This window comes from Hyperoodon ampullatus (assembly GCF_949752795.1).
Source record: "Hyperoodon ampullatus genome assembly, chromosome: 1".
Taxonomy (NCBI): domain Eukaryota; kingdom Metazoa; phylum Chordata; class Mammalia; order Artiodactyla; family Ziphiidae; genus Hyperoodon; species Hyperoodon ampullatus.
The window spans coordinates 22154656-22179964 of NC_136914.1; the positions used below are offsets into that span (position 1 = coordinate 22154656).

The 25309-nt window shown below is 35.7% G+C and overlaps 1 protein-coding gene across 3 annotated transcripts in view; it reads right to left on the minus strand.

Moving 5' to 3' along the window:
- Window positions 1-25309, minus strand: part of GRID2 (glutamate ionotropic receptor delta type subunit 2) — a gene marked incomplete at both ends in the record, with an annotated part of 1386303 nt that overhangs the window by 329972 nt on the left and 1031022 nt on the right. For all 3 annotated transcript variants that reach the window (XM_079709016.1, XM_079709017.1, XM_079709015.1), the window contains one exon: window positions 11891-12088. In XM_079709016.1, coding sequence (XP_079565142.1) covers window positions 11891-12088 — 198 coding nt within the window. The remainder of the gene's footprint in view (window positions 1-11890; window positions 12089-25309) is intronic.

A 25309-nucleotide genomic window follows, 5' to 3' on the forward strand; every position in this document is an offset into this window, starting at 1 on the left:
GTGGTTCAGGCATTATCCTGCAGCATTAAAAGGGATTTAAAAATAATAGCATTTCTACAATTCCCAAGAGGAATGCTACCATTTTCAAAGAAAAGGGCCATCAGAAAGAGTTTTTCAGTCATGTAGAGAGACTTTTTTTAACTTTCTGAAAAGTCATCTTCAGGCTGCTTGTGAACAGAGCATATGGAAGCAATCACTGCCTGAAATGCCCAAACTGTAAATCCACATTTCAGTAAAATGCACACCAAGGATAATGACCAAAATTGAGTGAATTTTTATTTTCATTACAGTAACCTTTTCAATCATTCTAGGATTCACTTAAGACTGCTATTAAAGATGTTTTCAGAGCTCTGCAGGGGGGAAAATGTACATTCTCTGTAAATGAGAAAGAACTAGCTCCCAGAAACAGTTTGTCTCTATGAGAAGTGAATCTGTAAAGGCTGTTCTCCTAGTAATTCTGTGTGGCATTAAGTGAAATATAAAATGAGTAAGAGATACATTAGATGTCCTCACGCATGTATCTGGAGCCTCTGTAGTCACCTCCTCCCTTGATACAGTTGAGTCTTGTGATGTGCTCGGGTGTTTGCTTGTTGTTGTTGTTGTTGTTGTTGTTTTTTGCGGTACACGGGCCTCTCACTGTTGTGGCCTCTCCAGTTGCGGAGCACAGGCTCCGGATGCGCAGGCTCAGCGGCCATGGCTCACGGGCCCAGCTGCTCCGCGGCATGTGGGATCCTCCCGGACCGGGGCACGAACCCGTGTCCCCTGCATCGGCAGGCGGACTCTCAACCACTGCACCACCAGGGAAGCCCCTCGTTGTTTTATTTATTTATTTATTTATTTATTTATTTATTTATTTATTTAATTTTTGGCTGCTTTGGGTCTTTGTTGCTGCACACGGGCTTTCTCTAGTTGCTGAGAGCAGGGACTACTCTTTGTTGTGGTGCCTGGGCTTCTCATTGTGGTGGCTTCTCTTGTTGCAGAGCACGGTCTCTAGGCATGCGGGCTTCAGTAGTTGTGGCACGGGGGCTCAGTAATTGTGGCAATGGGCTCTAGAGCACAAGCTCAGTAGTTGTGGCGCAGGGGCTTAGCTGCTCCGTGGCATGTGGGATCTTCCTGGACCAGGGCTTGAACCCGTGTCCCCTGAAATGGCAGGCGGATTCGTAACCACTGTGCCATCAGGGAAGCCCTGCTTGTTTTTTAATCAGGGAAATCTTTACTTGTTTTAAAGCCTGTCACTATAAAATTACACAAATTTATACAAATTACAAAGAGAAAACGCAGAATCATTAAGACTTAAAACAATTAAAATCTGAAGTATCCAAATGGCAGTCAAGAGTAAACACAGGGCTTCCGTGGTGGCGCAGTGGTTGAGAGTCCGCCTGCCGATGCAGGGGACACGGGTTCGTGCCCCAGTCCGGGAAGATCCCACATGCCGCGGAGCGGCTGGGCCTGTGAGCCGTGGCTGCTGAGCCTGCATGTCCAGAGCCTGTGCTCCGCAACGGGAGAGGCCACAACAGTGAGAGGCCCACGTACTGCAAAAAAAAAAAAAAAAAAAAAAAAGAGTAAACACAGAAATACCTCTCAAGACATGCCTCTACTTTCTATATCAGAGTGAAATATTCATTCTGATATTAGTATGTGAATTTAGAACAAATTCCTCAATAGGGTTGGTATATTCATGTGAGTGACTATCTAAAGATTCCAAATATGGCTTTAATGTTGTGTAAAGGATGTTTTCTATTTCTCTTCAATATTGAAGTTAAACTTCTTATTTAATAAAGTTCTCAACTTTGCAAAAACACAGGGAAAGAAGGAATGCATTCTCTATCATATCAACTACCTTCCTAGACCATATAAATTATTATCCTCTTTCATTTGTGGTATATTTCTCTATGTTTATAATTTCCAGACTAACATAGACCATTATTTTATGGAATAAGCATCCTCAATAAAAATGACCAATCAATCTAAACAATTCCCTAAGATTATGTCCATAGAATCATATAGACTCTCATGGTTGAAATGCTCTTTAAAAGTTATTTAGAATGGTCTCACCCAAATCTGCACTCTCTTTTATGCCTGGAAGTTATCTTCCTCTTTAATTTTATCTCCAAACCATGACCGGAGATAGATGAAAATCTAGGTAATAGATGGCAATTCAATAGCCAACAGTGGATTTCAGGATTTGTATATCCTCAAGTTATGAGATTTTCTCATCATAGCACCAGTCTTTATATCACCTTGGCTTTGATTGATGCAGTAGTCTCTTAATTTATATCCTATAGCCCACCAAATCTTTTTTTTTTTTTTTTTTTTTTTTTGCAGTACATGGGCCTCTCACTGCTGTGGCCTCCCCTGTTGCGGAGCACAGGCTCCGGACGCGCAGGCCCAGTGGCCATGGCTCACGGGCCCAGCCGCTCCGCGGCACGTGGGATCTTCCCGGACCGGGGCACGAACCCGAGTCCCCTGCATCGGCAGGCGGACTCTCAACCACTGCGCCACCAGGGAAGCCCCCAAATCTTTTTAATTCTACACATATTTTACTGAATTTTTGTTTGTCCTAGCCTATAAGTTTCTTTAAACCTTAAAGCCATTCCTGGACAGCATCATTCCCTTTGGCAAATATTCACTCACTGTTCTTTAGCTTTGATTCAAGACTTATTATTCACCACTTACCTGTGCTTGCCATCTATTAGACCAAGTACTTAATGATTCAAGTCCTTTATCTGATTGAATTCCTCCTTACTGTTTGCAATGTCTGCCAATTCAATATTACCTGCAAATTTAGAAAATTGCTTCTACAACCATTCCCTAAGTCATTTGCATCTACATAATTTACTTCCTTTCACAGATCTCTTTTTATCCTTCTCCTTCACTAGTGTTAAAATCTTTTCTTATCAACAACAAATATTTTGGGTCATTTTTTTCTCTTCTTCTTACATACACACAGTTTGTGTTACTTCCCACATCTGTGATCCAGCTCCTTCCAATATGCATATCCAGTGGATTATTTTTGAACACTCACTATTCAGACATACAAACATGCATTCTTATAACCACATGTACTTCTTCAACTTCTTGCCCGACTACAGCTGACATACTCTGGGATATTCAATCAGTCCATTAATACTTGTTCAATCTAATTTAAAGAATTAAAGTCTTAGTGTCTAATTTAAAGTCTCTATGAGGACTTCTTTTCCCTTTACACATTTTATTGATTCCCTTTGGAAAACTACCTTTTCGTTTCACAAGGCTTGTTAGCATTTATCACTGGGCAGGTGTGTGTGGGGAGCAATTCTCTGGTGAGTGAAGTTTCATTGGTGGATACAGATATTTTCAAGGCTGGTTTGCAGCCATGGAAAGATATAATGGAAATATATATGGGTTTTTGTGTGTGTAACTGTGGGGCATACTTGATGATCTTCAGGCATCCAACTGAGGACCCTTTTCATCCACAAGCGTGGCTCCTCATACATTGCCTTTCCCTGATCCAGGGGGTGGCTTGTTCAAGAGGCAGCTTCTGGCCTTTGTCCTAGCTAACCACCTCTGTCTTCTCTAGGCCAAAGGAATCATCCCAACCCTGACTTCTTAAAAAATTGAGATGAGAATGATGTTAACCACTGTGTCTCCTGCAACTTGTAACACAGATACATCCAATTTTATGGGCCTATCTTTATGCCTGATGCCTTCCGGACTGCCCCTGTCACTCCTCTCCAGTGCGGATGGGAAAGAGGTCAGCTCACCACATTCTCAGGTCCTCTAAACCCTCCTCCCAAGTGAGCTCTCTCTTCCCTCTAGCATTTTCTGTCTTTCTTAGAAGCAAAAGTAATAACACCAGTTCTCCTTGTCCAGGCTCACGTACCATTTTGTGCATGATCTTCATGTTAATTCAATACTCCCAATTTAGTTTTTATAATGGAGGTGAGAGGAATACCTATATTTCTTTTTCTTTCTTTCTTTCTTTCCTTTTTTTTTTTTTAGGACCAACAGGATAATTTTATTCTCATTTTTCCTTAAAATAAAGATACAGTAGAAGTTTTACAGTTCAGAATGATTAGACATGATTTACAATTTTAACATTTTTTTAAACAAATGACAACAGAAACAAAAAAACTAGTACAAACCATAAAACTACTAGAGCAAAGAGAAACTACCTTTCTGATCAAAACAGGTACCACAGCTCTAAACTTCCTTAGAAAGCATTCTAAGATTTCTAAGCTAAACTTTCTTAGAAAGGGGTTTGTGGAAAGCCTTTAATCTCAAGTATTTAAACTATTCCTGTACCCACTAAATGCTTTCATCAACTTGTTAATCAAACGCTTCCTAAATTTACGAACCAGTGATCAAGCGGCCTGAAACAAATCTTGATCCTATTTTCAGCTATAAATTATTAATATTTCAAGGAAACAAAATATTTTCTAAGCACATAAGTTTTCTAAAACCTTCAATTACCTTTTCTGGCTCAGTACCTGACTGAAATGTTCAAATGTTCATATTGCACACAAAAAAATTTGAGCAGCATACTATGAGTGTGAGAAGCTGATGAAAAATAAGATTAAGGAAAATCCCCAAGTTGTGTCCCATTTAACATGATTGAATATATAGTTTCTATATCTTTAATTAATATAAGTAAAAACTAATCTTTAGAACAGCACAGAAACACAAATGCATCAGAGTTTTACAAAATATATTCAACCCCCTTATATGTGCAACAATCTTTTAGTTTTGGAGCTGCCATACAAGGGAGCTAGTTTCTTCTCCTTTATATATGAAAGCCGGAAGTCATGTGTACAAAGTTATTTATATGAGAAGAATAAAGATCCACATTCCTTTTCTTTGTCCTTGACAAATATTTATGGAATGTTGGAAATGATGAAAAAACAATTGTAATGTTATGAAGTCCAAAGACTTGGAATGAAAAAACTTGTAGTGGCACATTGCGCTACACGGAATGACAATCATCTTCTAGAAAGAGGAATACCCATATTTCTTAAACTTTTTTTTTCTTTTTTTTTTTCTTTTTTTTTTTTTAGCTCTAGACATCATCCACATGGGTTCCAGGTGCATTTACTAATTGTTTCTAGACAATTCCATCTGGATGTTCTTCAGCCATCCTAAAATTAAAATGTCTAGAGCCAAGTTCTGTATCTCTGTGGCTCTTTTCTAATCTGTTCTCCTTCTATATTCCCTATCTCTGTCATTGAGTGTCCATCTGCTCATGGTCCTCTGCTAAATTTCTCACTAAATCTCAACATGTCCTTTCTCTTCTCCTCCAACTTACCAAGTTCTAGTCATTTTCTCTTGGAATATTGATTGCTTTCTCAAAATCAGTTTTTGGGGCTAATCTCCTATTGCTGTTAAGTTTAGACACCCTTTTTTCCTCTATAGATTGTTGAAAAAGACATTTATCTTTTCCCTTCTTCACTCCAATGCATCCTTGGCCTTACCTCAGTTATCTTTCTTAAACATAAATTAAATCCCACTTTTCTCTTATGTAAAAACCTTTTATAATTATCACTGGCTAAGTGATAAAGTCCAAGCTCTTTAGCATGGCAAGCATGCTTTTATAATTATCCCTACTGTTGCTTCTCACACTCCTACTCATCCTCAAGACGTAGCTCAAATTTCTCCTCTTATGTGAAATCTTTTCAACTCCTCAGGCAGAGGCTGCCACTCCACCCTTTCGTTGCCAAGGCACCCTGTATGCATTACCCTATGGCATTGATCACACTGTGTTTTAATGATTTATTTGCACATTTGTCTTCCTTGTACACTGTGAGATCTCTGAAGGCAGGAATGATGTCTTCCATTCCTTTGTATCTGTGATGCTAGGCACAGTGCCCAGAACATACCATGCATTCAGAAACACATGGGGAATGAAAGGATGAATATAGGGCGTTCTGCCTGGCACACAAAATAAAGTAAACGCAACCTCAGCCCTCTGGTTCCAAAAGAGGGACTATGGAAAGAAAAGGGAAGAGGTCAGTCTCTCTCTCTCTCTCCATATATATATATCCCTTTCCCCCCCCAAAGGGTCATTTGAAAAGTGAAACAGATGCATCCAGAAGACAGAATTATCAAAAAATGGGAATAGTTTGAAAGCCTTATGGGACAAAGGATGAGTTTAGCTGGGGTTGAAAATATAGGAAGATGAAGTGAGTAAGGCCAGCCAAAGCAGATTGAAGCTGAATGCGATCTATATGGAGTATGACAAAATGTAGGGATTGAAACATAGACTTCAGAAAAAAATGGATGCCTTTCTAAGGAGCTTTAATTTTTTTAAAAAAAGGAAAAGAAGAACAGGTTTTTGAGATAAAAAGTGAGATTTTTTGAGAAGTTTAAAGATGCAAATGTTTTTTGTCACTCCCCCAATCCTTCTCTATGTAATCTTATTTTTTTATCCTCAATTCATATTCAACCAAACTCCATCTGAAACTTCTTTGAATTTGCAGGTCTTAAAACCTGTGTTGAACTGTTTCTGAGTATTATTTTCCTCACTGTCTGTAATTTGGTTTATTAAAATGCTTTTAAGACTAAACTTACACTAGAACTCTGTTCCTCTCTGTTAACTGGTTAAGGGGGATAAGTACTTGGACTCTGGATCCACACTGCCTGGGTTTGAATCATGAATTCTCCACAACATGGCTAAGTGACCATGGGCAAGTTACTTTAGCTCCCTAACTCTGTTTCATCATCCACACTATTGGGATAATAGTACTACCTAGCTCGTAGGGTTGTGTGAGTGCTTTGGCAATAGTAAGCTCTACATAAGTGCTAATAATTATTATTTGGTCCATTTCAAACTATGTTTTTTTTAATTCCCCATGGTACCTTTCTTGTCACTGCTGTCAAGTATATTGCTGACTGAAATATGTGCTTCTAATTCAAATGATATTTTATTTTTTATTATAAAACACAGCATATAAACGAATTCCAAGTAATATAACACAAAGTTTTAGCTCTTTCCTTATAAAAGCACTAAACTTTCATATTTCATCTACTTAATATTTTTACTTTATTAATTGCCCTACTCCACTACGCTAGATTTCCTTTTAGATTTCTATTATCTATCAGTTTCTTCTTTTGAAAGTCTAGTTCATATCTTTTATAGCTTTACCTATGGGGATCTTAGTATTTTCTTATGGATTTTATACTTCTTCATGTAGGTGAAGCAGTGAAGCAGTGAGGCTAACAATGCATCATACTTTTGCAAATATTTTCCAGCGTATCATTTGAAATTTAATTTAGTTATTATTGTTTTTGATTTATTGACGATTTAAAATTTTATATACATGCAGCTATTGATAGTTTCCATGTAACTTATTCCATTATTTTTAAGCCTCTGATACTTCCCATGTTCCCTCTCTGACTCGTTTTTAATGTGTTTTTCCATAATCATCATGACAAATACTCTAGAAAATGTTCTTTTAATTTTGGTTTCCCCTTAGGAAGGCAGACAGTCTTGTTAATTTTAGAAGTCTTATGACATGTATAGAGGTATTCAATAGCAATATTTACTGCTATTTTAAATATACTTAGATTCATGAAAAATGTCTATACTAGTAAAATATATATAACAATAATAAGCTCACTTTTCTGGAACTCTGTCATTACATTATTATGCCGTTTCAATAGTGTTATTTTGCTTTACAGGGGTAAATAATCCTGATAAAATTTTAATGATGATTTTTGTTGGATAATCTAAATTACTTTATGATATTTTACTGCATTACTATTTGTATACTTGAATTGACATTTTAAGTTGCTGAAAATTAGAGCATACATCTCTGTTAGTAATAGAATACAGTGACTGCCCATTCCTTCTGAAAATGTTATCTTCTTGTTGCTTTCATTTTTTAAATTTAATTTTTATTTTATATTGGGGTATAGTTGATTTACAATGTTGTGTTAGTTTCAGGTGGACAGCAAAGTAATTCAGTTATACATATACATATATCCATTCTTTTTCAGATTCTTTTCCCATATAGGTTATTGTATAATATTGACTAGAGTTCCCTGTGCTATACAGAAGGTCCTTGTTGATTATTTTATATATAGTAGTGTGTATATGTTAATCCTAACCTCCTAATTTATTCTCCCCCCCCCCCACCTCTCCTCTTTGGTTACCATAAGTTTGTTTTCTTTTCTTTTTTTTAAATTAATTTTTATTGGAGTATAGTTGCCTTACAAAGTTGTGCTAGTTTCTACTGTACAGCAAAAGTCCCTCCCTTTTGGACTTCCTTCCCATTTAGGTTACTACAGTGCATTAAGTAAGAGTACCCTGTGCTATAGAGCATGTTCTCATTAGTTACATTCTCTCAGTTTTCTTCCCCTGTCTCTACCTGCTCCAACAAACTCTTATGTAAGCTTCTCCACTTTTACCTGCTTAAAAAGTATTTCTTAAAGCCTAGTCAGAATGGCTAAATATCTCCTTGAAGAAAATAAAATCTAGTTGTAATAAATAGCTTTATATTTTTCCAGCTAAAAAATCATACATTTGTCAGTCAGCTTCTCTAAGCCTGAATTTTTGCTATGTAAAAGGACCCTGCTGAACTTTACGTTATCATACAATAATGATATACTCTTACATGCAAATAAAAACAAATTGTTTATGAAGAACAACATACAATTGCTTGTGTGCGGTTTTTATGCAATAAATTCTTAAAGTGTTTTTTAAAAATTATAGTTGGAAGTGATCTTCCCACTAACATACTTGTATTCCTCATTTCATAGGTGAGGAAGCAAATCTCAAAAATCTAACTAACTGGAGCAAGCACACAACTAAATTAAAAGCAGCACCAACATTAGCTTAATTATAATGCTTGTTACTTTTAACTTGCATTTAGTAAGTGAAGATTGTTAGCATGATAATTCTTAAGGATTTTTATCTACTATATCTATAGAATAAACTTGTATAATGCCTTTTCCTATTGTTTATCTTTATTTTAATATAATTGCTTATTTGGGTTCAGTTCAGGCAGGAACCCTCAGAAATACAAAGACAGAACGCTTGTTTTGTGGGTTTATAATAAAGGAATATAAGATAAATAGTCATAGTTTTTGTAAGAGAGATAAGGATTGATGATTCCTGTTAGCCTATTAAAATATTTCTATTAACCTTTTGCAAATAAAATTCCATATGTAATGGGTTTATTAAATAAACTGACGTTAGTAAAGTTTTAAAGGATATGAAAAACAGCTTTATTATTTTTCCTATCACTGTCTTCAAAACCTCTTATTTTTTTTCTCTTCTACATCTCTTAGAAACAACTTAGATCCTTTAGCTTTCTGAAAACTTTTCAGTATTCCAGAAATAATTCCAGTTCTGGGAATGGTGGAATAATTTTTTATTGGGTTAACCCAACAAAGAGTAACAATTGTAAATTCTGGATGAAATTTTTAAAAAACACACATTGAACAAATTGCATATCAGCTGAAAGGCATAAATTGAAGAGTACTCAACCCTTTAAAGATGGTAACTGCTTTGGGTGAGATCTACTTTCATATGGCTCATTCACTGAGGACCCACCTCAGTTAGGCAACAACGGGTAGCTAGAGCTCAAGCAGAAAGTCAGAGTCTTATTAGCTTAATGCATCAGAGGATGGTGTTTGAGGCAGCCAGACTGTGCAGAAATCAAAAGAGGACTCACATAAAGGAGGGAGCCACAGAGAAATAAGCCCAAAAATCTATGTATAAACTTCCCTCAAATCCTTGGTTGACTCCTAACCAATACATGCATAAGAATGATTCTAGCTACCTAGAATAAAAAAGTTACTGAATGAACTTAACAGAAGTTGGAGATGGCAAAGAAAGAATCAATAACCTGAAAACAGATCACGATAAATTATCCAATCTAAAGATCAGAGAGTAAAATACTATGATGAAACAAGACCTCAGTGACTTAGAGACAACATTAAAAAGGTCTAACTTGAATGTTTTCTGAGCCTCAAGTACAGAGGAGAAAGAGAAGACGGTGGAAAAAAAATATTTGTATAAATAATTGTCAAGATTTATTAAATTTAGTGAAACATATCCCAGAAGCTCAGTGAACCCCTAACAGAGATAAATACAAAGAAAATCATAGCTAAACATCAAAACATCAAAAATGAAAAGAGAATTAAAAAACGGCCACCCCTACACTATAAAAAAGGAGCAAAAGTACAAATGATGGCTAACTTCTCATCAGAAACAATATTTGGCAAAAGACAATAGAATGGCATATTTAAAGTCATGAACATTAAAAAAAAACATTATGTATGGTAATGAATGTTAACTAGACTTATTGTGGCAATCATTTTGCAATATATACGTATATCAAATCATTATGTTGTACGCCTGAAACTAATATAATCTTATGTATCAATTATACTGTGAAATAATAATAAAAACATTTATTAGTGTATGAAAAATTGTTGAATGATAATTTTATTTTGATTTTTGAAATAAAAAGTTGCTCTTGCTTTAAAATCATCAGGCTTGATTTTAGGAATGATAATATTTCATCTATAATTTTCTTCTTAGATAATAAAAAAGTATGAGGAAAAATATATTTTGATTATAAGTGACTGAGACTCGCAGTGCTCTTGTCAAACATAAATCAGAATCAGCAGTGTCACTTGAAAACACTAAGACAAAAAGTACCGAGGAAAAATAAACTTGTCAACTCAGAGTTTGTTATTTGCTAATAATATTATTAAAACTGAGGATAAACAAAGAAATTTTAAGGTAAACTAAAGTTGAGAGTATATGCCACTTGTAGGACTGCACTTCAATACATTGTAAAGGAAGTTCTTTAGGCTGAACTAAATGATACCAGCCAGAAGCTCATATATGTAGAAAGGAATAAAAAAACACAGAAAGAGAAAATAGATAAATAGTTAAATATCAGAAAAAACTGTCTTTCCCCCCACCCCTTTATACCTTTGAAAGTCAACTGATTGTTTAAATCAAAAACCATGACATTTTACTTTGGAGTTCATAAATATAAATACATGACCATAATAACACAAAGGATATAGTACATATAAATGGAATTATATTGTATGTTTATTACTTTTTTTAATGTGATGTGGTATGATATTAATCTACATAGAATGTGATAAGTTAAGAATGCACATTACTATTTCTAGACTAACCATAGACAAACAAAAATACAGAGAAATACAACTAAAAAGCTAAGAGGGAAATAAAATCAAACACTAAAAAAATTCAATTAACCCAAAGGAAGGCAAGAAAAGAAGGAACAGAGGGAAAAAATGAGATACACAGAAATCAAATAGTAAATTATAGACCTAAACATGACTGTTCAACAACTCATCAGGAAGACATGATGATTAAAAATGTGTATGCTCCTAATAATAGAGCTTCCAAAAAATGAAGCAAAGACTGACAGAAATGGAGATAAAGTAATAGAGAAGTTTAAATACTTCTCTGAGAATTGCAAGAACAATGAGTAAAATAGAAGTAAGAATAGATTTACCTTATTTAGATACCAAAACTAAATGACAGTTCCTAAGTGATCAGGATCTTATTTGTTTATTTTTTGAAATTACATTTTTAAAAGAACACAAGGACATGAACTGTGTTTGGAAAAGGCATTGTGACTTCATCATGTACCATATCCTGACAAAATGTCTGGAGTATAACTTTGGCAAAGGTAAATACCTGCAGTAAATACTTTTCTATTATAGGAAATATCTTAAAATTTAGCTTTATACTGTCATCAGTTTTTCTTTCCACAAAGTTCATGAAACAGTATTGGTGAGATTTGATTCAACACCACCACCTAATGCTTTGCCTTACACTTATTTTATATGAAATTAGCTTCTAAGGGTTATAGTCAACCTTTAGATATGTGATAAACAAACAAACAAACAAATAAATTCTTACCTTAAACACTAGTTCTCCCACCAAGCCATTCCATGTCCCATCTTCTTGTGGGCTTCCATACTTGTGATCCGGTGCAACATAAATTTCATAGTTAAAACCCAGGTAGTTAGATAAGGCATCCAAAACATCAATGGAGAAGCCTTGGTATTTCTTTGGCTTACCCAGGACATTTTCAGAGACCATTACAAAAGGTTCTTCCTACATGGAAATAAGAGAAATCCTTGATGTCAATCGATATTGCTCTCTTAAAGCAAAGATTAATTCTTCAAAGAGTTTTGCTCACAAACAGTCTAAAAATTGGTTTTACACTGTGAGAGAATAACTTAGAAATATAACTTATGTGTTATTAATGCATCACTTTATCAAACAATGATTAATCACCCAGTTTCTTATCAGCTCTCATTTTATTATTACCATATCAAAAATTAGATGAAAGTGATTATAAAACTTCAGGAACCATGAATTCATGTTTCTTGCCGTCTTGGGACCAACCTAAGAGTCATCAATAATAAAACCATATTTGGGAGACCATGAATTTGTTTCTCTCCTCAGGCAGTTATTGTTTATTTATGTTAAAATATGTAAAATAATATTTTAACAGATATAAACTACATAGAATTTTTTGAAATGACCAAAAACTTCTAAGAACATATAATTTAGCTAAAATTTATAACATCACATTTACTGGGAGTTATTTGCTAAGTAATTCTGAAACTTGGATATAAACACACATTTCATTGCAAAAGTAATTTCTTTACTACTGTTATGAGAAATTCACTTACTTTTTGGGTAATTTGTGTAAGTTAGTAAATTCAGTTAATTGGTTTCAATTTCCACCTCTTTCATCTTTTTGCATTGTTGTCCTCTTACAGTTAACAAATAGTCCCCTTTCACTTTTTAGAACACCTGGTGTTAAGAGTGGTAAATTGGTTTGACACATGCTGGCAGACTACAGAAACTCAGATAATCTATTTCTTAATTTCCTAAACTTGTTCAGGAATCTTTCAGCAACAGTAATATTTACAGATAACCATCCATAGTGTGTATATACACCCAGTCCTGTGGGCAGGTTAAAATCTATCCTGGGTCTAAGCCAGAATACCCAAGGATTTTATCCTTGGATCATTTTTCCTTAGGGACTCACAAAATAGCCTTTATTGAGTGGTAAAATAATACTTTGCTTTTGGCTCTTACTCAAAGACACTAAGTAGGCACCTTATAAAATCACTTCATCTATTATAGGAATATTGTCCACCATAACATTCAGTTTTCTCATGAGATAAAGTTTTAAATTGTTCAGAGCCAAGAGAGCTTCATTTTGCTTCAGTAATGCCTTTTTTAAAATAATGAAAATGTAAATAATTATTTAGCTATCCCATTTCACTTTGGATACTCAGGAGATCAAATGCTCATCTATAACTATGTTGATAGTTATTACAAATAGTTATTACAATATTGTGTTACAATAATATTGTGTTACAATAACACAATAACTATTGTGTTATTTGTAATTTTTAAAAAATCTTAGTTTTCTAAACTACTGGTATTATTTTTTTAAAAAATTTGGTCTTGTTTAACCATTTATATCTTATCTTATAGTAAAATAAATCAGTAAATAAATAGTTAGATGAAGGATGTGACTGCTGTTTGTTTCCCAGTAGTGTTCTCCTCTTTGTCCTTAATTATATGTATCTATTTTCATTTTAGCACTACTGAGAATAAAGAAAATCCACAGTCTCCCTTCAGGCAACATGAGACCATGTGACCAATTCTGACAAATGTGATGTAGGCAGGGTGCTTTGTGCAACTGTTCTTCTGTCCTTTCTGCTTATGAACACGTATTGGCTGGAAGCTCTGGTAACTATCTTAGATCACACATAATAGAGAAATAAGACAGAAGAAGTCTATGTCCTTGGCACTTGAAATGCTATAGAAGACTGACTGACTCTCTAGGGTTCTAGAATATAAGAAAAATTTAAAATTTCAATTTCTTGTTGTTAAGCTCCTGATTTTTTTTCCTGTTTTAGCAGTATTTGATGCTAATGAATAATGACAGATTGATAGATCAATAGATGAGAGGTTTTGAGAATGAATGAAAATTTCTAACAATACTGACTTTAATCTCAATGATATCAAATGAGTGAAAAGTAAAAATTCAACAAATCCTTTAATACAATATATAAAATACAGAACATCTTCTTGATTCCAAATATAAACTTCCCGCAAATATGGCAAAATTTGCTTCTGTCCATTTGGTTGTCTGGACAAGACACAGACCTAGCTAATGACTATGCATTGCACAAATACTCTGAAGTGAGTCATGAAGTTATTAGATTCAGAATGGGTTAAAGAAATTCCAAAATAAAGATCATATTCAGAAAGCATGTAAATAAGATCAGGAGATTCTAGAATTAATTGGGCATTGATTGTTTATATCATGTTGTACATGCTGGCAACAGAGAGCATGTAATTATTTCCTTACACACATTTCATTCATTTCTATATTTTGAACATCTATCCACTGACAAACCAATGGAAAGATGCTTCATGAAAAATCTTATTATTTGACTGGTTCCTCTACCAATAATTTTGGACCATATGTATTCTTTATTTATCCATGGTCTTTAAAATCTAAGAAGTCTCTTAGGTACAGCAGCAATTTAATCACCAGGATATGGAAAACCACTCTTTAAGGTGACACTTAAAAAATTAAGAAGACTAATTAATTATAATGCAGAGCTAACTGCTCTATGTGGCAAAAATAATAGCCAAATGTATGCTTTCATATGAAATAGTGATTCTTTTTCATTTTGATTATCTTTAGAACAATTGTTTAATATGTTAGACTACGTTATATTTGCTTAATATGCTGAATTTCCCCCTAGAAATGACTTTTTAATTCCAACTTTATAAGTAAATCCCTAGGCAAATGGATCCCTTTCAGAAGTTTGTTGTCAAAATCTGCTTCTAGCAACATCAGCTACACATGATTAAAGTTACAGAATAAAAATGCTTATACTAAAGGTTGTTTTAAAGACTGTTGATGAATTATTGATGAACATGCTTTTTAAATTGTACATCCTAAATAAACTTTTATTACATCTTATCACTTCTCTTCTAGATCAATGTTTTTAAGCTTTGTTTTTAAGCTCTATTACACATTTGGATCACTATGCATAAATCCTACCTCAGACCACTTGTGTTTTATGAGGACAATCAGCCAATATATTGGACAGGTAAACATAGCAACAGAAATTAGACTGAAGCTCTGGGACCTATAATAGAAAAGATACTTGTTCCTTCTCTACGGCAATACTGAGCTTGGTTTAATCACTTTTATCAATGCACCTATTTCCAAAATTTATTCATTCATTGACTTATCCATTTAACATGCATTAAGCAGTTACTGCATCAAATTACTACACTCAATATAGTGAGAGATACGGTAAAAAGTCATGGACGCCACTTTCAAAATAATCATAACCTAGTATTGGAAAATCTATGTACTCAAAAAACATAAAGCAAAACTCAAGCAACCTGCAGCATAACTGGTACAAACAGAATATAAGAGAAATAGAAAGGAAACTGTAAAAAAAGGAAAATCACCATTTTGGGGGTTACAAGCCATGTACTATTTTAACAGATAAGAAAAACTAGAAACAGAAGTTTCAACTCAAAGTCACACAGTAAGTTAGAGAGAGGAGGCATTGTCATAACTCAACTTACTTCAATATTATCTTTTTGGACCTCAAAATTTTCAATGTATGGATTAAAATCTAAAATGCCATAATTTGTTTCATATTTTAATGCAGTTGAAGGTGGTGTGAGACTGATAGACTCCAGATTCCTGACAGGAAGGAAAAATAAAAAACCCACAATCCTCTAGGAAGTAAGTATTTTCATTTTAGGTCTTACATTATCCCTTCAAACAATTGGTTGAATACAATGTCCACAGCAAAAGTCAAAGACACCACGTAACAGGAAGTTATATTTCATATATAGAACCAGCAGAAGTAATATGTAACAGAAACAGATCTTTCAAGGACTCAGTTACTAAAATTTTCAGATGCATATTATAAAAATTATGTTTACTATTTTTAAGGAAATAAGGGGAAAACTTTTTTGGCAGAAAATTGGAAACTAAAGGAAGTATCATTGTAGAATTTGAAAAGAACTAAACAGAAATGTAAGAATTAGAAAAGACAATGACCAAAGTTAACAACTATCTGACTAAGTTTATCAGCAGATTAGAAACAGATGAAGAGAGAATTAGTGACCTGTTATAGGTCAGAACTAATATCCAGGGTACAAAGGAATAAACAAATAGAAAATCCAAAAAGAAGGGGTAAGAGATGAGAAGCAGAAAGAAATGTAGTATGATAATACAAATACTGTTCAGGATATGAGGAAGTCGGGGCTATCATAACCTTTGCTGGATGTTTAAATTTGCACAACCACTTTGAAAAACATTTTACATATCTAGTAGAGATCGAAAATCCTTATATGCAGTTAATTTTGCCTGGTTTTGAGAGTTACATACACATTTATCTAGTATGAAGATATGGACAGCTATGGCCTAGCAATTTCACTCCTTGGGCATGAACACTAGAGAATCTTGGGCACCAAGATATATGCCCAAGAACGTTTACAGCAGCATTGTCTGTAATAGACCAAATCTGGAAATAATCTAAAAATCCAAATGTCTGTCAACATGGAAAAGTAAATATATTGTGGTATATTGATGTAATGTAATATTAAACAGTTTAAAATTGAAGAAAGCAGAGCGATACACAGTAACACAAATGAATGTTTACAAGAATCATGTTGAGTGAAAAAGCAATACTCCAAGAAAACAGTTTGGTTCCATTTTTGTAACATTCAAAAACAGGTAAAATTACTATGTATTTAAGGGTACAATAGTGGAGACACTATAAAGAAAATCAAGGAAGTAATCAGCTCTGGGTGGTTGGCCCTGGGATGCTGGAGAGGGTATGATCAGAAAGATACACAAGGAAAGATGGCTCTTGCGGTAATGACAATATTCTGGTGTTTTTGTTCTGGGCAGTGGTTACTTGGATATTACTTTACTTTTAATGAATTAATGGTTTAAACTTTTTTCTGTATGGGTGTTATATTGTAATATAAACAAAAATAAAGAAAAGTTTGTTAAGTGGGAGTAGATAATGGAGGGTGTTGAAACCATATTAAGGTTACTGTCTTATTTGGCAGGGAACTAGAGCTTTATGGAAGGGAAATAGCATAATCAGAAAGTAATTTTGAGAGAAGAGTGTAGAATGGATGTGGCAGAGGGAGGACTAAGGGTCCTTTGCAACCATACAGATGACAGGAGATTATGGCCTGTGCCTATTTAACATATATTTTAAAAGTGTGTACAGGTGGCTTTCTGTCTTCTATTATAGGGACCGGAGGAAGAAAAAGAGAAATTATAAAATCCTGCCTTTAAAATTCATTTCCCAGCAATTAGTTTCAAAGAGTATTAATAGGACTGAATCTAAACTGGTGAAAACCTGTCTGCCTATTAAATGAAAACAAATTGCAGACTTTGATTTGCTGATCATTTGGATGACAGATTCTCTAAACACAATCCTCAGCAACTGGAATAAATGAAGCTTTCACAGAATGCCTGTAGTTTATCACACTAAGTGCATTAGCATGAGGATCCATAGACCTGCTTATAGAAAAGTGTTTCAGTGGTTGATAATTTTCATATTAGCAAGGATTTATTCACATCACTTGTTGGGTTATTAGATAATAACTTCATAATCCTGAATTTGTATTCAGTCACTTAAAAAAATCTCACGCTAATTGCTTAGTTGATTTACAACACGGCAACTTGCAGATTTTGTAGCTAATTCCCATATTTAATAAGTATTCAATATTGTTTGCTAGTGATAGAGTTTGGAAAAAGCATCTGACATTTTTGATAGGTGCAAGCAACAAGCTCTACTGTCAAGGCTTTACTAAGGGCTGTTTAGAGGTTTCAATATGCGTGACTTCACAGAATGCGAGGATGGCCAAAACTAGGAATGAGTCACTGGAAATTCCTTACGATTCTACTCACATATGTGGCTCAAAGACATTAACGAGAGAATGAGAATATTTCTTAGTGACCTGTTTAAAAATTTTTTCCCCATAAACTATGCTCCTGGCTGAAGCAAACAAGAACTGTCTTCATGCACAGTGTGAGCTTATATTTTGCTTGGGGATGACACATTCCACTGCGATATATGCAGAATTAATGGCTATCATTGTCCTTGGAAAAGCCTCGCTATTTTTATAGACCATGTACGAATATTAGAAACTACTACAAGTTAAAAAAGGCAAAAGGTATGGAGGTTGTTATTAAAAAGATATCAAAACACCAGGATAGGAAAACAAAAATGAGGAACATCAAGGGAGGAATAAACAATCTAGGTGTTATAAAAGCAAAAATATCTGAGTTGCATAGAGAGAAGAAAAGCTCGTCACAGGGATATGCAATGAAAACATTTTTAAAAGGGCTCCTGCAGAAGGATTTTATGGAGCAACAAAGACTTAGAAAACGTTGCACTAAACTTACCTTTTAAAATCTTTGCTTAAATATTTTTATCAGACAATAAGATTCAAATTATAAATGATAGAAGTAAACAAAAATATTTAGTCATTCTAACTTCCTAAAGCCATATCTTACATATTATTTCTGATTCCTATTTTGTAAGCAATTATTTAAGTGAAAAAAATACTTTAAATTGAACATAAAGTTAAAGCTATTAGTATGCGAGAAAGTTCATTTTCACAATAAAATGTTCGCTTTTGTACATTCCTTTATGATCATGAAATGGCTACATTTTAGTGACTTAATGGAGGGTGGCAAAACAAAAAAAAGATGTTCATTTTGTTTTCGCGAGAATCTGAATAAGATGCTGTAACTGGGAGTACAAGGTCATCAAGGACAACAGGCAGTCACAGCAATCCTAAGTACATTAGTTCTCATTTATTGGTTTTCCCTAGCATGCATTTGAAAATACATTTTTAGGAGGCTAAGATTCTTATAGACCACAGGGTTACCGCATACAAACTTAGAACTACTAGGCTTTTGGTTTGCTTTCTGAATATGAGTGCTGGATAATATTTTCTGTGTGTTTGGTCCAAGTCTTCATTATTTTGCTAAATTTAACACCCAAGTGAATCTTACAAGGGCACAGCCACATGCAAGAGTCAACTCTATTCCATAAATATTGTCAAAAGTTTACCAGTGCAGAGTACTTTGTAAATGCAGTTATGTCAAGGAAAACTATCACGAATGTGTTTTGAGCTACAGCATGTTACAGCTGAGAGGAGTGACTAGCTCTACCAAATGTCAGAAGTCTATAAAATATTTAACTGAAGAACTTGGTTAAATTTGACTTCAAAATGATGATGATGTTTACAAACTCTCTGGTTGATACAGTCATATTCCTGTAAAAATGTTGTCAAGAACAGTAATGTTAATAAATGTCAGAAGAGCTTTATGATATGACAGTCTATGTCAGCATATAAAAACATTTAATAAATGTAAACTGAAGCTAATTAAATATCAGAATTCAATGAAAAGCCATTTAAAATTAAACTTGGGATGTTTAGGGCTAGTGGTATATCCATCAAAAATAATATTATTACAGGAAAATAGCAGAAATTCAGATATTTATTCAGTCATTCAAGTGTTAATGCCAGGCACATGCTATGAATACCATAGTGAACAAAGCAAACAATAAACAAACATCTCTATCCTGCTAGACCTGCGTTCTAATGGGAGTGATGGACAAGAAACAAAATAAGTAATATATATGTTACGTCATATGATGATAAGAATTGTGGGGGGGAAATTAAACAAATAAGGAGAACAAAGAGCATATGAGAAAGGGCTGTACCTTCAGTTAGGAAGAGCTTCTGCAGAAAGAACACTTCAGACTGAAGAGAGAGTAAGTGCAGATGTGTCAGGCAGGAATCTCGCTGACATGACTGAGAGACAGAAGGGAAAGTAGTGTGGTGGGAACTGTGGGAGCTAGGGTCAGATAGGCAATGTCTGAGAGGTAATGGGCGTGTGTCTGGTGGAGCTTAAACAGTATCTTTAAGCCTCTGTGATGACTTCAGCTCTTACTTCAACTGAGGTGGGCAGCCTGATGGGCTCTGAGCAGAGGGGGTTGTGATCTGCTATGTTCTAACAGTTTTCGAGACAGTTGATAGTTGCTATTGACAAGAGACTAGAGGGGCAAGGACAGAAGCTAGAGAGCAATTAGGAATCCTTTGCAATAAGCCAGTGAGCTATGTAGTAAAATGGATTTGATGAGAAGTAATTGGATTCTGGGTATTTTTTGAAGGTAGAACTGATGGGATTCACTGACATACAGATGTGGGGTTATCAGTACTTAGTGAGAAGTGATGGAATGCTATGCCATACTTCTGGAAATCCTCAGTGGAGGCCTCAGTCTTGAGAAGAGTATGGACTTCTGAGATTCTCCCTGAATGTTCTTTCTATTTGGGGTATGCATCATAATTCTATTAGAGGGGTTAAAACTTTCAATCAGTAGGCCAAAGTCCTCAGGGCGAATATTCAATACAGAATCAAAGACAATATTTTGAAAAAACCTACCGTACAGAATACAAAATTAAGACACATTCAAATTTAATAGAAGGAAAATGTGTCCTTTCTTTTTTTCCTGCACATTTGTGACTCACATAATCAGTTAAAAGATAAATATTTATCAGAAGAAATAACAATCATTAAAATCATAATCTTTAATGCTTAAATTTTAAAAGGACAAAGTTCAATACCAAACATTAAGAGTGAATTATTTATTTTTGTTCTCTGAGTATACCTTTGGGAAATACAAATTTTAAAAAGATGAGTTATTTATAGCTCATTGGATTGGCAAGGATGAAAAAGAATGTTAATATTTATCAGCAAACATATGAGGAAGCAAACTTTCTTATATACCACTTATGTGAGTTAAATATGGGACAACCTTTTAAGCAAACAAATTCACAGTAGGAAAGGAAACACTTCCAAATTTTTGTGTTATTTCTTTTGGTAATTTTACAACTAAGGAGGTAATCATAAATGAGCACAGGTATGTATCTAAAAGAACGTTCATTGCAAATTCTCTAGTGAGAACTTGAAAACAAACTAAATGCCCGACAACTAGGGATTGCTTTCTAAAAAATCTCTATGATAGACTATTATACAGCACATTCAGCTGTCAACTTCAGTGTCTTAATGCCTTGTTAAATAGTTATCTGCTCAGAATTGGACCACAGGAGGGTTTTTTAACAAACTAAGAGGAACATTTTAAAGTTTGGGATTGGTTTGTTTTTATTTGTCTTATAGAGAGATTCAAAGCATCACTGTAAAAACATTACTTTCATTTGCATTCCAAAATTATTTCAGGAAATGAGACATGGAAATGTTGAGTTTCAGTTGGCATTCTGGGAATTATATACAACCCTGAATAAATTAATGGAAGTTTGAGGCAACTGTAAACATAATTCATTAAGCAGCTGAAAAAAACTATTGATCACATCTGCTGTATAACAAAGGATATTTATTTACATTAAAATATTTATTTATATTAAAAATATTCACATGTATTTTATATATTTTATCTTACTACATGAAGTATGTCAGAGAGAGACAAATATCATATGATATCGACTTCTGGGTAAGATGGCGGAAGAGTAAGACGCGGAGATCACCTTCCTCCCCACGGATACACCAGAAATACAGCTACACGTGGAACAACTCCTACAGAACACCTACTGAACGCTGGCAGAAGACCCCAGACCTCCCAAAAGGCAAGAAACTCCCCACATACCCGGGTAGGGCAAAGCGGAGAGATTCCCGCACAGAGGATCGGTGCCGAGTGGCACTCACCAGCCCGAGAGGCTTGTCTGCTCGCCCACCGGGGCGGGCGGCGCTGGAAGCTGAGGCTCGGGCTTCGGTCAGAGCGCAGGGAGAGGACTGGGGCTGGCGGCGAGAACTCAGGCTGAAGGGGGCTAGTGTGCCGCAGCTAGCCGGGAGGGAGTCCGGGAGGACTCTGGAGCTGCCGAAGAGGCAAGAGACTTTTTCTTCCCTCTTTGTTTCCTGGTGCGCGAGGAGAGGGGATTAAGAGCGCTGCTTAAAGGGGCTCCACAGACGTGGCGCTGAGAGCGCGGAGCCCAGTGACGGGCGTGGGACGCTGGGGCTGCTGCTGCCGCCGCCAGGAGGCCTGTGTGCAAGCGCAGGTCACTGTCCACAACGCCCTTCCGGGAGCCTGTGCAGCCCGCCACTGCCGGGGTCCCGGGATCCAGGGGCGGCTTCCCTGGGAGAACGCACGGCGCGCCTCGGGCCGGTGCAACGTCACGCCGACCTCTGCCACTTCAGGCTCGGCCCGCACTCCGTGCCCCTCCCTCCCGCCCGGCCTGAGTGAGCCAGAGTCCCCGAAGAGGCTGCTCCTTTAACCCTGACCTGTCTGAGCGAAGAACAGACGCCCTCCGGCGACCTACACGCAGAGGCGGGGCCAAATCCAAAGCTGAGACCCGGGAGCTGTGAGAACAAAGAAGAGAAAGGGAAACATCTCCCAGCAGCCTCAGAAGCAGCGGATTAAAGCTCCACAATCAACTTGATGTACCCTGCATCTGTGGACATGCATAGACAACAAATCATCCCAAATTGAGGAGCCAGGAGTCAGTGCTGTGCCTCTGAGGTGGGAGAGCCAACTTCAGGACACTGGTCCACAAGAGACCTCCCAGCTCCACATAATATCAAACGGCGAAAATCTTCCAGAGATCTCCATCTCAACACCAGCACCCAGCTTCACGCAACGACCAGCAAGCTACAGTGCTGGACACCCTATGCCAAACAACTAGCAAGACAGGAACACAACGCCACCCATTAGCAGAGAGGTGGCCTAAAATCATAAAAAGTTCGCAGACACCCCAAAACACACCACCAGACGTGGACCTGCCCACCAGAAAGACAAGATCCAGCCTCATCCACCAGAACACAGGCACTAGTCCCCTCAACCAGGAAGCCTACACAACCCACTAAACCAACCTTAGCCACTGGGGACAGACACCAAAAACAAGGGGAACTACGAACCTGCAGCCTGCAAAAAGGAGACCCCAAACACAGTAACACAAGCAAAATGAGAAGACAGAAAAACACACAGCAGGAGAAGGAGCAAGATAAAAACCCACCAGACCTAGCAAATGAAGAGGTAATAGGCAGTCTACCTGAAAAAGAATTCAGAATAATGATGGTAAAGATGATCCAAGATTCTATTTCCAAGATCCAAAATCTTGGAAATAGAATAGACAAAATGCAAGAAACAGTTAACAAGGACCTAGAAGAACTAAAGATGAATCAAGCATTGATTAAAAACACAATAAATGAAATAAAAAATACTCTAAATGGGATCAATAGCAGAATAACTGAGGCAGAAGAATGGATAAGTGAGGTGGAAGATAAAATAGTGGAAATAACTGCTGCAGAGCAAAATAAAGAAAAAAGAATGAAAAGAACAGAGGACAGTCTCAGAGACCTCTGGGACAACATTAAATGCACCAACATTCGAATTATAGGGGTTCCAGAAGAAGAAGAGAAAACGAAAGGGACTGAGAAAATATTTGAAGAGATTATAGTTGAAAACTTCCCTAATATGGGAAAGGAAATAGTTAATCAAGTCCAGGAGGCACAGAGAGTCCCATACAGAATAAATCCAAGGAGAAATACACCAAGACACATATTAATCAAACTGTCAAAAATTAAACACAAAGAAATCATATTAAAAGCAGCAAGGGAAAAACAACAAATAACACACAAGGGAATCCCATCAGGATAACAGCTGATCTCTCAGCAGAAACTCTACAAGCCAGGAGGGAGTGGCAGGACATAATTAAAGTGATGAAGGAGAAAAACCTCCAACCAAGATTACTCTACCCAGCAAGGATCTCATTCAGATTTGATGGAGAAATTAAAACGTTTACAGACAAGCAAAAACTGAGAGAGTTCAGCACCACCAAACCAGCTTTACAACAAATGCTAAAGGAACTTCTCTAGGCAAGAAACACAACAGAAGGAATATACCTACAATAACGAACCCAAAACAATTAAGAAAATGGGAATAGGAACATACATATCGATAATTACCTTAAATGTAAATGGACTAAATGCTCCCACCAAAAGACACAGATTGGCTGAATGGCTAAAAAAACAAGACCCATATATATGCTGTCTACAAGAGACCCACTTCAGACCTAGAGACACATACAGACTGAAAGTAAGGGGAGGGAAAAAGATATTGAATGCAAATGGAAACCAAAAGAAAGCTGGAGTAGCAATTCTCATATCAGACAAAATAGACTTTAAAATAAAGACTACTAGAAGAGACAAAGAAGGACACTACATAATGATCAAGGGATCGATCCAAGAAGAAGATATAACAATTGTAAATATTTATACACCAAACATAGGAGCACCTCAATACATAAGGCAAATACTAATAGCCATAAAAGGAGAAATCGACAGTAACACAATCATAGTAGGGGACTTTAACACCCCACTTTCACCAATGGACAGATCATTCAAAATGAAAATAAATAAGGAAACACAAGCTTTAAATGATACATTAAACAAGATGGACTTAATTGATATTTATAGGACATTCCATCCAAAAACAACAGAATACACATTTTTCTCAAGTGCTCACGGAACATTCTCCAGGATAGATCATATCTTGGGTCACAAATGAAGCCTTGGTAAATTTAAGAAAATTGAAATTGTATCAAGTATCTTTTCTGACCACAATGCTATGAGACTAGATATCAATTACAGGAAAAGATCTGTAAAAAATAAAAACACATGGAGGCTAAACAATACACTACTTAATAACGAAGTGATCACTGAAGAAATTAAAGAGGAAATTAAAAAATACCTAGAAACAAATGACAATAGAGACACGACGACCCAAAACCTATGGGATGCAGCAAAAGCAGTTCTAAGAGGGAAGTTTATAGCAATACAATCCCACCTTAAGAAACAGGAAGCATCTCGAATAAACAACCTAACCTCGCACCTAAAGCAATTAGAGAAAGAAGAACAAAAACATCCCAAAGTTATCAGAAGGAAAGAAATCATAAAAATCAGATCAGAAATAAATGAAAAGAAATGAAGGAAACGATAGCAAAGATCAATAAAACTAAAAGCTGCTTCTTTGAGAAGATAAACAAAATTGATAAACCATTAGCCAGACTCCTCAAGAAAAAAAGGGAGAAGACTCAAATCAATAGAATTAGAAATGAAAAAGGAGAAGTAACAACTGACACTGCAGAAATACAAAGGATCATGAGAGATTACTACAAGCAACTCTATGCCAATAAAATGGACAACCTGGAAGAAATGGA